At 34.5% G+C, this 16,247-nt stretch overlaps 1 protein-coding gene across 1 annotated transcript in view; it reads right to left on the bottom strand.

Moving 5' to 3' along the window:
* Window positions 1-16,247, bottom strand: part of LOC107744956 (glypican-6-like) — a 220,184-nt gene that overhangs the window by 62,920 nt on the left and 141,017 nt on the right. The window contains exon 4 of the mRNA XM_016558783.1: window positions 6,971-7,136. Coding sequence (XP_016414269.1) covers window positions 6,971-7,136 — 166 coding nt within the window. The remainder of the gene's footprint in view (window positions 1-6,970; window positions 7,137-16,247) is intronic.

Below are 16,247 nucleotides of genomic sequence, written 5' to 3'. Positions count from 1 at the left end.
TAATTTTTGATTAGTAATATGCATTGCTAAGAATTTCATTTGGACAACTTTAAAGGTGATTTTCTCAATATTTAGATTATTTTGCACCCTAAGTTTCCAGATTTTCAAATAGTAAAAACCGCCAAATAACGTTTACACGTAGTTACGTTATGATACGTAATCAGAGGGTGGGGGATTCCCCCGCTCTATATGTCTCTGCATCTGCTAAATTATATATTTTTTTATTCCCAGTGAATAGGAGTTAAAATTCCCACCCGGGTGACACTACTTCAATAACAGACCATGCAAAATACCCAAAAAATATTTAAAATTTTTCAAAGTAACGTTGCAACCTTGCAAACAATAATAAAATCAGAGAAGGAATTTAACTGTAAGCGACACGAGCATACGCAAAACAAAGGGAACAATATGATGTTTGTTATTATTAAAATTGTATATATAGGCTAGCCCACGTTTTTATAAACATTTTTTTTTTTCATTTACCGCTTAGGCAATAACGTTGACAATAACGCATATCTTCAACATACGTTGTATATGACCAAAAATGTAAGAAGATACGTTTTCAGTGGACTTTTAAATTTTGCTTTGCTTGAGAAAACAAAAATATTGAACTTATTCTCTCAAATGGCCTGGGTATGCGGAGCATTCGCAAGCTTATATGGTCAGAACGCCACTGATGTATATACAGTATGTCTGATCTTTTGTTGTCCATGCAGTGCTGTTTGCATGAAAGTCACTTTATAAATAACGGTTCTCATGCTAGCATTGGGTTTTTTTTTGCAGCTCGAGGCTAATGGTGGCATAACATCTCCTGCAGTTTCTTGAATTGAGATAATTCCGAACCCCTGCGGCTTCATTAGAAAATTAATAACACAGATAATTAATTTCTCACAATGGTTACATTTGTTCTGTGGAATCACATCCTGGTGGGAAACTTCAGCACTTTGCAGTAGGAATCTTTAATTGCTGACCAAAAATACATCACAAAATATGATTTCTCAGAGGAGAGCTAACAAGCCACAATTAGCAAATAAAAGATCCTAGCATGAGGCACTTGCAAAGTTGTTTTATTTCATGCAACAAATTCAATACAAGATGCCTGAATATGTCAATTCAACATGCATCTATTGCATATTTAAAAACATTACAGTCAATCAATAAAAAAAAAAATCAACAAACATTAGAAATGTTGTCTTGGTAACTATCAGATTTATTACTGAAACTAAAATGAAAGTATATTAACATTAAATAGAAATATAAATGACACTGATAAAACAACAAAAAAAAAACATGAGAGACTAAAATGACAAAAGCACGTAATAAATTTACAAAAAATTCAACTAAAACTAAACTAAAATGAACTATTTTTACTTTTTAAATGTAAAGTTTTAGTCATTTTGTTTTTGTGTTTTTGTTTGTGTTTAATTTATGTGTTCTTGCCATTTTTATTAGATTTTTTGATGAATTTTATTTAGGTTTTTAGTTATTTTTGTACATCAAGTTAAATTGAAGAAATGTTGCTTTGGTAGCTAGCTCAAATTTTATTTTATTGTATTATTTTATTTCAGTTAATGTTTATTTTACTTCAAGTAACATAAATGTTGCATATGTTGCAAAAATCAGAAACCTCAACATGAACATTTCTCTGATCTGAGCTGTTATCCACATTCATTTTAAAGCTCTATACTTTATTCCATGCATGTTAGGAGAAACATCTGAGCTGAAGTTGATAAAGAAACATGCATGAGAGCTCCACTAAGTCTCCTGAACTATAGCAGATCAGCTTTTCCTCTGGGAACTGCTATAATTACACTGCATTAACCCATATCGCATATATACGCCCTTGAGTTAGCGGTACTGGCATCGTCCATTAAAAAACCCATGCGGTCGACGTAATCAACTCAATACTGCCAATTTCCAAAAGGCCTTCAGGCTACTTCTGTGAAAGTTTGGTAAACCACACAATTTCTACAATCGATACAGTGAATGAGGCCGGACCTGCACAAGACGCCGTCTGAATGTCTTCACAGGCCTGCCAATCAATGCAGGTGAGAAGGGCACATCAACAGAGGCTGTGGGTAAATGCCACGTATGCCACATGGAGCAAAGGTCAGTCCATACCGACGGCCTGTCTGAGTCCATTGCACAATGCCATGCTATTTCAAACAAAAACTAGCATATGTGCGGCCATTCTAAAAATATTCAAAACAAAATTAATTATCCTCTTTTGCTAATCGAACTGTGGCACCATAAAGCCAGTCGATATCTCTCAGCAGGGGAGAGAAATACTGATTTAAAATCTATAGCGCAGACAATGAGCTTTACTTTTTAAATGTAAAGTTTTAGTCATTTTGTTTTTGTGTTTTTGTTTGTGTTTAATTTATGTGTTCTTGCCATTTTTATTAGATTTTTTGATGAATTTTATTTAGGTTTTTAGTTATTTTTGTACATCAAGTTAAATTGAAGAAATGTTGCTTTGGTAGCTAGCTCAAATTTTATTTTATTATATTATTTTATTTCAGTTAATGTTTATTTTACTTCAAGTAACATAAATGTTGTATATGTTGCAAAAATCAGAAACCTCAACATGAACATTTCTCTGATCTGAGCTGTTATCCACATTCATTTTAAAGCTCTATACTTTATTCCATGCATGTTAGGAGAAACATCTGAGCTGAAGTTGATAAAGAAACATGCATGAGAGCTCCACTAAGTCTCCTGAACTATAGCAGATCAGCTTTTCCTCTGGGAACTGCTATAATTACACTGCATTAACCCATATCGCATATATACGCCCTTGAGTTAGCGGTACTGGCATCGTCCATTAAAAAACCCATGCGGTCGACGTAATCAACTCAATACTGCCAATTTCCAAAAGGCCTTCAGGCTACTTCTGTGAAAGTTTGGTAAACCACACAATTTCTACAATCGATACAGTGAATGAGGCCGGACCTGCACAAGACGCCGTCTGAATGTCTTCACAGGCCTGCCAATCAATGCAGGTGAGAAGGGCACATCAACAGAGGCTGTGGGTAAATGCCACGTATGCCACATGGAGCAAAGGTCAGTCCATACCGACGGCCTGTCTGAGCCCATTGCACAATGCCATGCTATTTCAAACAAAAACTAGCATATGTGCGGCCATTCTAAAAATATTCAAAACAAAATTAATTATCCTCTTTTGCTAATCGAACTGTCGCACCATAAAGCCAGTCGATATCTCTCAGCAGGGGAGAGAAATACTGATTTAAAATCTATAGCGCAGACAATGAGCTCTAAAAAGTACAAAACAAGAAAGGCAAACTAAATGGACGCCACATCAGGACATTTAAAAAAAACAAAAAAAACAACAACAAAAAAACAATTTCACAAATGAATGATTAATTTAAAGAGTTTTTCTTTCCAAGTTATACAACACGTGTATTTTCACATTGAGTATGTTGCAAAGCTTTGGAGGGAACAGAATTATGGACTTTCGCAGCATTCGTTTCTGTGGGTGGACGGCATTAAGCTGTTAGAGCTAACGCCTATAGGTCATATGAATCAAGCTGAACCGTCACTAAAACTACATTTGCATGCCATCAATAGAAATACATTAAACATTCAACAGAATTGAGCAGCTTTAGGAGGTGCAAACCACCAGTGAGCAATTAGCAGTGTTTTCAAAGTCAAGCAAGCTCTTTCTTTTGCATTTCCAAATCTCTAAAAGAACATGACATTCACGACCCGTATTACTTCAGTAATGTGACATTAAAGAGTCGACTAGAATGGAGCTAGAGTTGGCTAAAGCTAGTGATGCACTGAAATGAAAATGTTTGGAAGAAAAACCCAAACCTACTGCTAAAAAGCGAAACTCCTTGTTTGGACCAACTATCGATAACATGCAATTCAGTGATTACACTGACTTCCTTCAGCTGATGTGATAGATAGATAAATAAATAAATAAATAAATACATAAATAAATACATAAATAAATAAATAAATAATAATACAGACTCACTTTTTAAACTGACAGCTGTGTTTGTGCTGTGACAGCTTGTGTTAAAAAGGAAAATTATTATGAATTAAAAGTATAAATTATTCAAACATAATTAGGAAGCAAATGTAAACGGTCTTCCACTGCATTTGATATCTAGTCATGTTTGTTAACTGTTAACATTTTTTTGTTACTTGAAACACTGTGTTCAGCTTGAAGCAGCGCTGCACAGACCGATCGGTGTATGACATCAAAGTACCACGAGAGCCATGCGAAATTGTAAGGAGCCGTCTGCTCTCTATAGCTCTTGCGGTACTTTGATGTCATACAACGATCGGTCTGTGCAGCGCTGTACACCTACATTAGGCTTGTTCGACTTCATGCAGCGCCGCAAAGATAGGCTGCCGCCTGACAAAAGCAATGCATTCTGGTTAGAACATTAGTCCGACTTTGATCGGCGCTGCAGCCGCCTTACGATTACATGTGCAATCAAAGTACTGAGAGAGCAAAACAAGACCAGCTGCCTAGGTCAGGCACTACAGTTGCTCAAAATCGGCTGCGAAAGCTTTGATGACGACACACTTTATTCTCATTGGTTAGATTCTGCGATGACAAGCACGACGTGTGTTGCGTGTTTATTCTAACAATTAAATTCCAATAATGCTAACAAATCTGTGTTTTTATAACAGTAAAAGCTTTTTTAGTGTAATCGCACTGTTATCTTGAGTCATTTTTTAATCAAAAACACTGATAAAGCATATATACCCACACTTTATTGGTATTTAGTAGTCTATGCTTATGCTGAACTTTATTCTTGAACAGATGGCGCTGTATTAAACAGTATGTAAAAAGTGTTTCTGTTGCTCATGAAAACATTTCTGTGTATTTGACAAATATTGCATTTAATTCACTTTATCTGTGATAGAGTATGAAAACACTGCGAGCGTCACTACCGGGAGCAGAAAGTGTCAGAAAGCAGCTTGACGTCTCCTCTTTTAATTCCGCCCCGACTGCAAGCGGTTACTCTCGCCAGCTGGCATGCAGCGCCGCAAAGATAGGCTGCCGCCTGACAAAAGCAATGCATTCTGGTTAGAACATTAGTCCGACTTTGATCGGCGCTGCAGCCGCCTTACGATTACATGTGCAATCAAAGTACTGAGAGAGCAAAACAAGACCAGCTGCCTAGGTCAGGCACTACAGTTGCTCAAAATCGGCTGCGAAAGCTTTGATGACGACACACTTTATTCTCATTGGTTAGATTCTGCGATGACAAGCACGACGTGTGTTGCGTGTTTATTCTAACAATTCAATTCCAATAATGCTAACAAATCTGTGTTTTTATAACAGTAAAAGCTTTTTTAGTGTAATCGCACTGTTATCTTGAGTCATTTTTTAATCAAAAACACTGATAAAGCATATATACCCACACTTTATTGGTATTTAGTAGTCTATGCTTATGCTGAACTTTATTCTTGAACAGATGGCGCTGTATTAAACAGTATGTAAAAAGTGTTTCTGTTGCTCATGAAAACATTTCTGTGTATTTGACAAATATTGCATTTAATTCACTTTATCTGTGATAGAGTATGAAAACACTGCGAGCGTCACTACCGGGAGCAGAAAGTGTCAGAAAGCAGCTTGACGTCTCCTCTTTTAATTCCGCCCCGACTGCAAGCGGTTACTCTCGCCAGCTGGTGGCAGGCTAGTGTAGTGCATCTCGAACAAGCCTATTCTCTTTGGTTGGATTGTATCATGTGACCCCTTTGTTTGATACAAATAGCCCTTGTGTTGCTTTGTCTAGCTTTGTTCCATGTACCAATGTTGGTGAGTTTGCCATGTTTTGCCAAGTTCCTGTTTATTTTGAGTCTGTTCATGTTTGGGATTAAACTGCACATGTTTTCTAATTCAACTTGCCTCAGTAGATAATATTACATATAATATTACATATATATTACATATATTATATATATATAGGCCTATATACAGTATATATATATATATACTATTTTTTTCTAGCACTTGTATGTGTGTGTGTGTGTGTGCGTGTGTGTGTATGTGCAGCTGTTTGTTACTTTAGCTTCAGGGAAAAAAAAATTAACAAAAAAAAAAAAAAAAAAAAAAAAAAAAAATTACTTGTCTTAATCAGTGAGTCATTTATTCAACTGATTATTCCAAAATGACTGATTCATTCAGGAACGAAGAATGAAAACGTTATTATGAATGGATCAAATAACCTAATTTGACAAATGGCAAAATCGGTAGGCTATTATAGCGATACGTTTTACAGTAAGTTACATATACCTGAAGCAGCTGCTGTAACTTTTTATTGATGATTGGCCAGTTTACATGTCGGTCAGAAGTACAAGCCTCAGTGGGCAGTTCTTGTCAGAAGTGAATGACAACGTAAGTAGACACTGCTGGATGTGCAGAGAGTAAGTGCACAGTTCTAATATAAATTATTTTAAATGAGTGTGAAAACTCAGTGCTGATGCGTACAGGGCATAGTAATAAAAACATTCGGGCCTTCACCCTCCTTAGCCCACCCCTAGAGCCACCTCTGTGTATACAGTATATATATATACATATGCACACATTTTAATAAATAATTAAATTACACTGGAAATGGATTTGATTCCCAGAGAAAGTAGGAACTGATCAAATTTCAGATAAAAAGCAAAAAAAAAAACAAAGCGTCTGCCAAATGGATTAATGTTAATGTAAATGTTTTTAAAATCATAAACAAACAAACACTGGAATGCACACTGAGGAATCATACACAATATAATAAGGAACTTGTATTAAGAAAGTAAAATAATAAATTTTATTTTCTTGCTGACTTAAAACTATGAACATATAGATATGAAATGTCTATTCAAAAAGTCTCTGAATATTGGGAATCATTTTCTTACAGAAGCTCAAAAATCCATCCGGCAGCAATCCAAATGGAGAAATCTATATTTGAAAACCGAGCCGGAAACAGAAAGCGCATCTTACCGATGAAGAGGTTCCACTCCGGGTCCAGGTCCGCTTGGTTGGCCAGGCAGCCCCGCATGACATTTTGGCAGTAGTTGGCACAGGGTTTGAGGCTTGGCAGTCCTCCACAGTACGGACAGTACAGCATTTTGGTCAATGCTTTACTGCAGCCTGGAGATATATTGACCTGCAGGATAAATACAAATGGAAAGAAGTTAGTCCTGAATGTACAGCGTTGCATTTGAGAGTTGTTTTGCAAGCTGTTGGAAGAAATATATTCTAGCAGGACACTCCACTATGCACTCATAATCTATGAAAGGACCTCTGTTGGGCATTGAAAGGGTCTGAGTGGTTTGTGCAACACTTAAAGTGGTTTTCAGAGTGAAGAACTGCATTGACAACAGGTCAAATGTGTCTTTTAATCCACACTGGGGTGAGATATTCGTAAAAGCATTGCATCTGCTCAATGCATGTCTATTTTCAGTGTCAATATGGGTGCAAGGGTGCAACATTCGCAGACACTTGTTGACAGACCTCGAGCAACAACATTCTCACATCAGCTAGCCTTCAGAGCAGACGTATATCTACTTCCAGCCGTCTCTGATAATTGCATGTCATTCCCTATCTTTATACTTGACTCAGAGCTTGTACGCCAACCATCTTCTGTCCATCACGTGCAGGTGGCTCTTCAAAGGTCAAGGCAGCACTGAAAGGAGGCAGACGGTCAACTGGAAACAAGCGACTACCGTTGAGTTTCTCACAGAGATCCAAAATGACATGTTGTGTTGATTGCTCTGATCAAACCTGACAGTGTTGTGCCTTATAACACTACCTATAACTGTAGCATGTAACATATATGTTACGTGTTGTAAACTGAAACTAAAACAAATAGAATTAAAATATTTTAGGTAAATGAAATGAAGATGAAAAAATTAAATTAAATTAAAAACTCAAATAAAATAAAATATAAATCTTACATAAAAAATTTGAAATGTTGCCTTGGCAACTAACTGAAATTTAAGTACTAAAATTACTATCAGTGACATCAAAATAAATTAAAGGTAAATAATAATAATAATAATAATAACATTAAAATTAACAATAAAATGAAAAGCTTATTCAAAATAATAATACAAATCATTAAGACTGTCTTAATTGTGAGTTTACAATTATCAATTACAAGTTTGTTTCTCTTAATTGAGACTTTAGATCTTACAATTGTGATTTTATTTCTTTTTTAAACGTAATCCCATTATTTCCTTGCACTCTGATACAAAAAAGACAAAAAATATATACTTATTTCCAATTAATTAAAATTGAAAACTGAAAAGAATTTTTTTAAAATTAAAATTAAAAGCTAATTTAAAGTAATAAATACTATAATAGTACAAAATACTACTAAAATAACACTGAAAAACCCTGCTGTTAGAATTTGTAATTTTATTCTATTTTACACAAGGATAAAAAAAGCAAAACAACCATTTATTTATTTATTAGATCAGTGAATCTTTTAAGTAATATAAAACAACGTTAGGTATTATACAATATATACTAGGCAGTACATTAGTTATATAGCTATATAGTCCTCCGTTTATCAACAGTGTTTCTTTTCTTACTTTAAGCTAGTCTCTACTTTGCCTTCTTCTGAATTAGAGTATGGGAGTGAGTTTTCAATGAACTTTGCTAACGTTTCAAACACATGTATCCTGTCAAGCTTCACTTATTTACCCTTCAACATCTTTGCTTTACACGACTCCACCGTCGGCTCGTAATTGAAAGAACAAGCGGAGGATCAGTTGCACGTCACACCTCCGGATTCGGGGATAAACTCTTAGCGATCCATCACTCTGCTCGTCTGTGATGATCTAGACAGCACCCAACACCCTTCCTCTCCTGGTCTAAAGCTACACGTGTTTCTGGAAGACTGTGAAGGGAGAGGATCAAACGGAGCTGCTCTGACGCGGCCCGTTTTACACTCCCACATCAAATGCCGAGCGCAGGAGAGCTTTGAACGCAGTGTGTCTGCAATTTCATCACAGTAAGACTCACTCGCACAATGTGCCGACAGTTTTTTTCATACACTTCCTAATCAGCCATTAACTTCACACAGTACACTGAGAGCCTGTCTAGTTGCACATGGGACTTTGAACAAGGGACTCTACCAGGATATGTCATTGAGACTGAGGAAAAATCACATTGTTTTCATGCTTTTAAATGGTATCTGAAAGGTTAGGATATATCCAAGATATGTCATTGTACTGTGTACCAGGATTGTGCCACGATATGTCATTGTACTCTGAGACTGAGGAAAAGTCACAGGATTATTTTCATGCTGTAATACATTGTCTGAAAGCTTGTCAAGACAAAGTCTGTTAAATGGAACCACACTGCTGACTTCTCTGCCACTGTAAAACTGCAAACATGCATATAAAAATAAGATTTTTTTATTGTATTATTATTTATTATTATTTTATTTATATTATTATTATTATTATTAAGAGTGCAGAAGAGTGAAACTTGTTCTTTCAGGCTTAATTTCCCATTTAAAATACATTTATTTATTGACAGTGACATATTTTTGTGCCGTAAAAATGCATTAAATTGATCTAAAGTGACATCTTCGCTTGCTGTTCATTAAAAATAAATAAATACATCCTGAGAAATAAAATGTATCTTGGTTTCCACAAAAATATGAACTATTGTGACACTGAAGACTGTAATGATGAAGCTGAAAATTCTGCTTTGATCACAGGAATACATTACATTTGAAAATATATTCAAAATAAAAAAAAAGTTACTTTAAATTTAAATAATATTTCACAATTTTACTGTTTTTGCTGTATTTTTAATCAATAAATGCAGCCTTTGTGGACAGAAGAGACTTCTTTCAAATACATTTTTCAAACAATCTTAATACATCCCTGTTTTTAAAAACATCACTAGCTGCATATCTTTGAAATGGAGCTGTCCAAGTGCACTGATGTATAAAAGTAATGCAATTCCTCAAGCCAATAAATAGTATAGATTGAAGGCACTTGAGGTCAACAAAATGATTTATTCTAGAGCTATGCTCATGTACCCATAGCATGGAGATATTAAAGCGTAACCTGTGTGCAATAAAATGTTCCTGCGGGTTTGCCCACTACATATTTTCAGTACCAATCTATCTTAACTTTGACAAATCTGCCATGCAGAAGAAATGCCTGGCAGTGATGGAGTAGAAATATGAGGTTCAACATGCGAGATGATATGCAGGAGCACATTAGGTCATTTCCATGTTTCAAAGCATGCAAAACAATGCATTTTTCATGAAAGAAGAAAGCAGCCTTCCTCGCAATGCTCTGATAGCCCTGTCACAAATCAATCTGAAAAGCCCAGGAATCAACCAAAGCCGTGGATAATGCAACATGCAGTAAGCTTGATCAGCAGCCGAGATTTCCTGAGGACAGTGAGACCTGTAAGTCATTTATGAGCTCCGGCTTCACAGGCATTTCCACAATAGCAGTGAATTCCAATAAAATCCCTATTTTTCACACCAGCCGGTCACAATCGTCAAATCCTTTGAGCCGTCAACATGGGAGGCACCAATATGACATGAACGTTCATTTTAACCAGTTCATTTTCGTTTTAGAAACTTTTATTTTGAATTATTATCAATGCAGCACAATTTCACAAGAGGAATCTCAAAATAGATTCAGAATAGAACAGTAGTCTTCATAAAATACAAATTCCTGATTCTAAATTGACTAATACAATGGCTGATAATATCTTTAAAAACATACCGCTCTTTAAAAACATATATTGGTCAACTATTCTTAACATTTTATATCATTTGCGAATACAAAATGACTTAAAATCATTTGCATATAAAGAAACACTGAATAGAAATGCAAACTCTACTTGTGTTCTGGTACATGTGAAATAGGGCAATGTAGTATAAATACTTCCTTAAATAGATTTGACATTTGATGTGACTTTTCACAATTTGATTCAGTTCAAAGATTCAAAAGATTTGATTCAAGTTTACATTTTACAACTTAGACCAAAGATTCTATTAAAATATTTAAATAAAAGACTGAATTCAAAGATTCAAATCAAAGATTTAATTCGATTCAACAGCTCTGATGAAGCATTTCATGGACTGTAATGCATGAGGGTCTGGTAAGATCCGAGTCGGCTTGAAATCTTCTAAGACTCTGACAAGAACACTAAATGGTTGCTAAACCACACTGGTCAATGTACATAGAAAAAGTTACACATTTTGTCATCTTTTTATCACACTTCATCCATCTATATTCTTGCAATGCACCATTTCCACTGAATTCAATGTATTTGCATCATTCTCTGGCGTAAAATAACCTGTAGTGCATAACACTTAAAGATGAATATGCTTAAAAATGTGTCAAAAAATTCAAAGTTTTCAAAGAATTCAAAGTTCAAATGAAAGATTCAATTCAAAGATTCAGTTATATTCTCAGCTCTATCACACTAATGCGCATTATCCAACAACTCTGATGGAGAGTGTAATGCCTAAGATCCGGTTTGATTGTTTGAAAAGAGCTGGGTCGTCTTGAAATCAAGCAGGAATACAACAAATTGGATTTCTGAAACCACAAGTGGACCTGCTTGTCTTTATACATTATCATTTGAGCCCCTGATTGCTAAAGCCTTGCTAATTCACAATGGTCAACATATGCAGAATAAGTCACATACTTTTGGCCACACTTCATCCATTTACATCCATTCCAATTTAATTCAATGTTTTTTGCATCATTATGATGAATATGCTTCAGTGTGGGATTTTCCCTAAAAGGGATTAGAATCATAAGTGCACAATGATATCATCATATCAGCATGTAACTGATGAGAAGAAAAGCACAAGCAAAGTGCCTCTTCAATCTTTCTGCAAGGAAACGCCTTCAGCATAAATCCGAAATGGGGAGTCCTGCTTACAAAAATCTGATAATATACTGTGCTGTATGTACAGGGAGAAGATAAAATGGCTTTGAGCAACTGTACAGAAATCCTGTTGGGTACATCCATTTTAAGCCTGGCACATTTGATTTCTCATTCAGGGCTGAACCACATAGCCAGGGTAAACCAACCCATGGGAAATCTTGTTGAACAAATCCTGAGACTTGTCAGCCGCATCTGGGAATGAAAATATATGACCAATGGTTTTAGGAAAGGTGCAGAAATAACTTTGAAGGGTGTTAAGAGATGCGATACAACGCGACAAGCTTAGAGCCGCTCTAACATGACACTTTTGGCATGACAAAAATAATATTCCAGTCAGCAGATGGATCTAATCCGCAGTTATTATGACAGTAGGTGCAATCCAACCTGGCATGAGCCTCCAGAATCAATCCCAACAAACACACACACACACTCAAGGAGTGGAACTTTGAGGGGAGCAGCTTGTGAGTGTAGGCTTGGATATGATATAATCAGATCACTGAAGATGTGGCACCTCCTTCTGCTCCTCTCTTTCATTTCAAATGTCAAAGAAGGGCTGAGTAGGTGCAAGAAGTGACATGAGAAGTTAATAAGGGCCTGAAGCTAACAGGAAGACACTGGGCTCCTCACGAGTCATGACTAAAACAACAGAATGTACAGTATGATTTTTTGAAGCTGTACACTCCTAAAAATGAAGATTATTTATTGGCATTGATGGTTCCTTAAAGAACCTTTAAAATCCATGGAACCTTTCCACTGCTTTATAGTGGGGGGAAAAAAAGATATTTAAATTGTTAAAAAGTTGAAAAACGGTCCTTTTGTTCACTGAAAGGTTCTTTGGGGAACTCAAAATGATTCTTCTATGGCTTCACTGTGAAAAAAACCCTTTTGGAATTTTTATGTTTAAGAGTGTAATAAAATGTGGAGTATGTTTTTTTTTATATTTTAACTTCAACAATTTTACATTTAATTCAATATGTTATTTGCGGTTTATTATTATTATTATTATTATTATTATTATTATTATTATTATTATTTTCCACTTAGTTTTTCACACCGAACCGGAAAATCACTAGCTGCACTAGCTGGTTTGACAGCCTTGTTCAATAATAAAGCAAATTACTTGAACTCGACCTTTCATGGATTTTTTTTATTTTTTTTTTTATAAAGATTCAAAGAGTGATCAGAAGTTTAGTAATGGTCATGTTGAAGTCATGCGACTATTTATTATTATTATTATTATTATTATTATTATTATTATTATTATTATTATTATTATTATTATTATTATTATTATTATTATTATTATTATTATTATTATTATTATTATTATTATTATTATTATTATTATTATTATTATTATTATTTTCCACTTAGTTTTTCACACCGAACCGGAAAACTCATCTATTCACTAGCTGGTTTGACAGCCTTGTTCAATAATAAAGCAAATTACTTGAACTCGACCTTTCATGGATTTTTTTAATTTTTTTTTTTATAAAGATTCAAAGAGTGATCAGAAGTTTAGTAATGGTCATGTTGAAGTCATGCGACTATGGTGTAGTTTCATTTATATTCTAACTTTAGTATTTACTTTTGTGGCGATTATCTTGATAAACAACATGTTTTTAAAAAGAACCATAAACTTCTGTTGGTCACCTTGCAAGCATTAGCAAACAAAGTAATTTGCCTGCAATGGCACAAACTAGATTTGCACACTGTCCTACTAATCCAAATAAAGCTCAATCTCTCTAAAGATCTTAAACAGCACTCACGCCAGCATCACATGCCCTTTCTTTCGGACATTAGGCATGTCTGGCCAGCATCATTAGCCTCATTGGCACTGCCAGTGAACTAACTCGGCAAAAGTCAACATGCCATCTGCCACCTAGAAAGGCACCTAAAAAAGTGGGTAAAAAGGAAATGTGAATCCAGTACTTGATATAAATTCACATTTTTCATATTTCCATAAGAGTAATCCTTTACACATGCACATGGGAAAGTTAATATGATAAAGTTAATGTGATTAATCACAATGATATATAATAATATAAATAATATTAATAACATGTTAGCCCTACCCGACTGAGAAAACGAACTGTCAGGTTTCAGGTTCAGTTTCATGCAATTGCATATAATACTATGATGCTATTAAAATATTATAATCGGCTATATTTTAAAATACAATTGTATTTTTTATATATATATTTTTTAATTAATTAAAAGTACATTTTTATATTTTTCATTTTTATTTTAGTTAAAGGTTTAGTAATTTTGTTGTGTTTTTGTCATTAGTATTATTATTATTATTATTATTCGTTTTTTTATATTTTATTTTACATTGCATTTATTCAATTATTTTCATTTACATATTATATTTTTATTACATATTCATATATATTTATGAACTGTGTATTATTCTTGGAGCAAGAGTTTAGTGAGCTGTTAGCTTAACGTTTGTGTTGACCTGACCTTCATTGGAGTAAATATTAAAACTCCCACAACCCTACACAGGACAAGCAATTTGGAAAATGAATGGAAGGATGGATGGAAATATTTGAAATAAACATGCCAACGCAACTTAGCACATCTTTCACAAACTAAACCAACCTTGACTGAACTCAAAAAACATTTCATATGCTTCTGCTGCATGATCACACTCCTGAAACATGTATGTTTATTCAGAACAATGTCTTCAGACATACTCAACAGAACTTTTAATCCAAAAGAGAGAGAGAGAGAGAGAGAATCACTCACATTGCAATTGCTGTCAAAAATGGCTAAGAAATTGAAATGGAAAGCAAACAGAAACGTTTGCTTCAGTTTCCCAGATGTTTCTCAAGCAAACATACTCAAATGTGTCTCCTCTTAATTTTATAGCTCTGTACACTTACTGTAGCACGTTTTCAGCATGTTTATGTCTATTCACATTTCTCTGAAGATATTTTATACGAAACATCAGATAGATGGTGATATTTCAATTAAATATACACTCTAAAAAATGGGACAAACCCAGCTATTGGCGGACAGTAACTAAGTACATTTACTTGAGTATTGTACTTACAGTGTATTCAGCAGGTGTAATGTATTGTAAGTTGCTTCAGAAGTATTGCAAGTATTACGTACAACAATAAAACAGTGCATTGACATAAAAAAGGAAATTAACTTTTGGTACTTAAGTACTTTTAAAAGCAAGTACTTCTGTACTTTTACTTAAGTAAAAATCTGCCTTTACAACTTTTACTTGTAATGGAGTAATATTTGACCAGCAGTATCTGTACTTTCACTCAAGTAATGGAGTTGAGTACTTTGTCCGCCTCTGCCAATAGCTGGGTCAAAACAACCCAATAGCTGGGTTTGTTTTTAGAGTGTACTTAAATATACTTAATTATACTTAAAATCTTAATTAAGATTAATTAAAATCTTAATTAAGATTAATTAAAATCTTAATTAAGTATCCTGAGCTCTGAAAGAACAACCTTTGAGCAATAAAATCCTCTTCTGGAGATGAACATTCATATCCTTACTGAAACCAAAGAGCCAAAAACATATTTTAATGCAAATATGTAAACACAACACTTGGAACTGTTGCAGATACATGCGTCTGTGTGTGTTTTAGTATCACTGAGATTCCATTAGAGTTTTTATAATTATTTTGAAAAGGTTTTTATTTTTATAGTTTATATTATCATTTTAATTTTAGTTAAAGTTTTAGTAATTTTTAAGTAGTATTTGTCTATAAAGTTTGTATTAATTTTTATTTCAATAGTACATCAAGTTAACCTAAATTAAATGTTGCCTTACAATAAAATACATTTAAAGTTAAATAATAATAATAATAATAATAATAATAATAAATCTTAAATAAGTGTCTGGTTAGTTAATGTAACTGATGTTAACAAATGAGACCTAATTGTAAAGTATTACCATAAATACTATAATAGCCTAAAAACAATACTGAATTAACCCTGAGTAACTAGCTGTAAAATGTTGCATAGCTTGCATAGCTAAAGGTATCAGATTTTATGCATATGTTATGGGCCTTAAAACATGGATCTCTAGACCAAGATTCACCAAATTTGCCTTTCTTTCAGCACATTTCCAATGCTGCAGTACTGTATTCCCACATGCAGGTTCACTCAGACCTTTACTGCCATTCGCTCTAATTGAAAGGCATCTGAGGACAAGAGCCAGTGAGAGCTACAGTGACAGTTTAACCCTCCAGCCGAGATGCTGGCTCCATAACAATCATCTTAGCTACGGTTGGCCCACCGCCGTCGTACCACACTCAGCACACATGCACGCACACGCACATGCACACACAGACACACACACACACACACAC

Source organism: Sinocyclocheilus rhinocerous, unplaced genomic scaffold (assembly GCF_001515625.1).
Source record: "Sinocyclocheilus rhinocerous isolate Xijiao unplaced genomic scaffold, SAMN03320098_v1.1 scaffold1039, whole genome shotgun sequence".
Taxonomy (NCBI): domain Eukaryota; kingdom Metazoa; phylum Chordata; class Actinopteri; order Cypriniformes; family Cyprinidae; genus Sinocyclocheilus; species Sinocyclocheilus rhinocerous.
The sequence above is the reverse complement of the archived record's forward strand: the minus strand, read 5'-3'. Positions and strand labels throughout refer to the sequence as shown.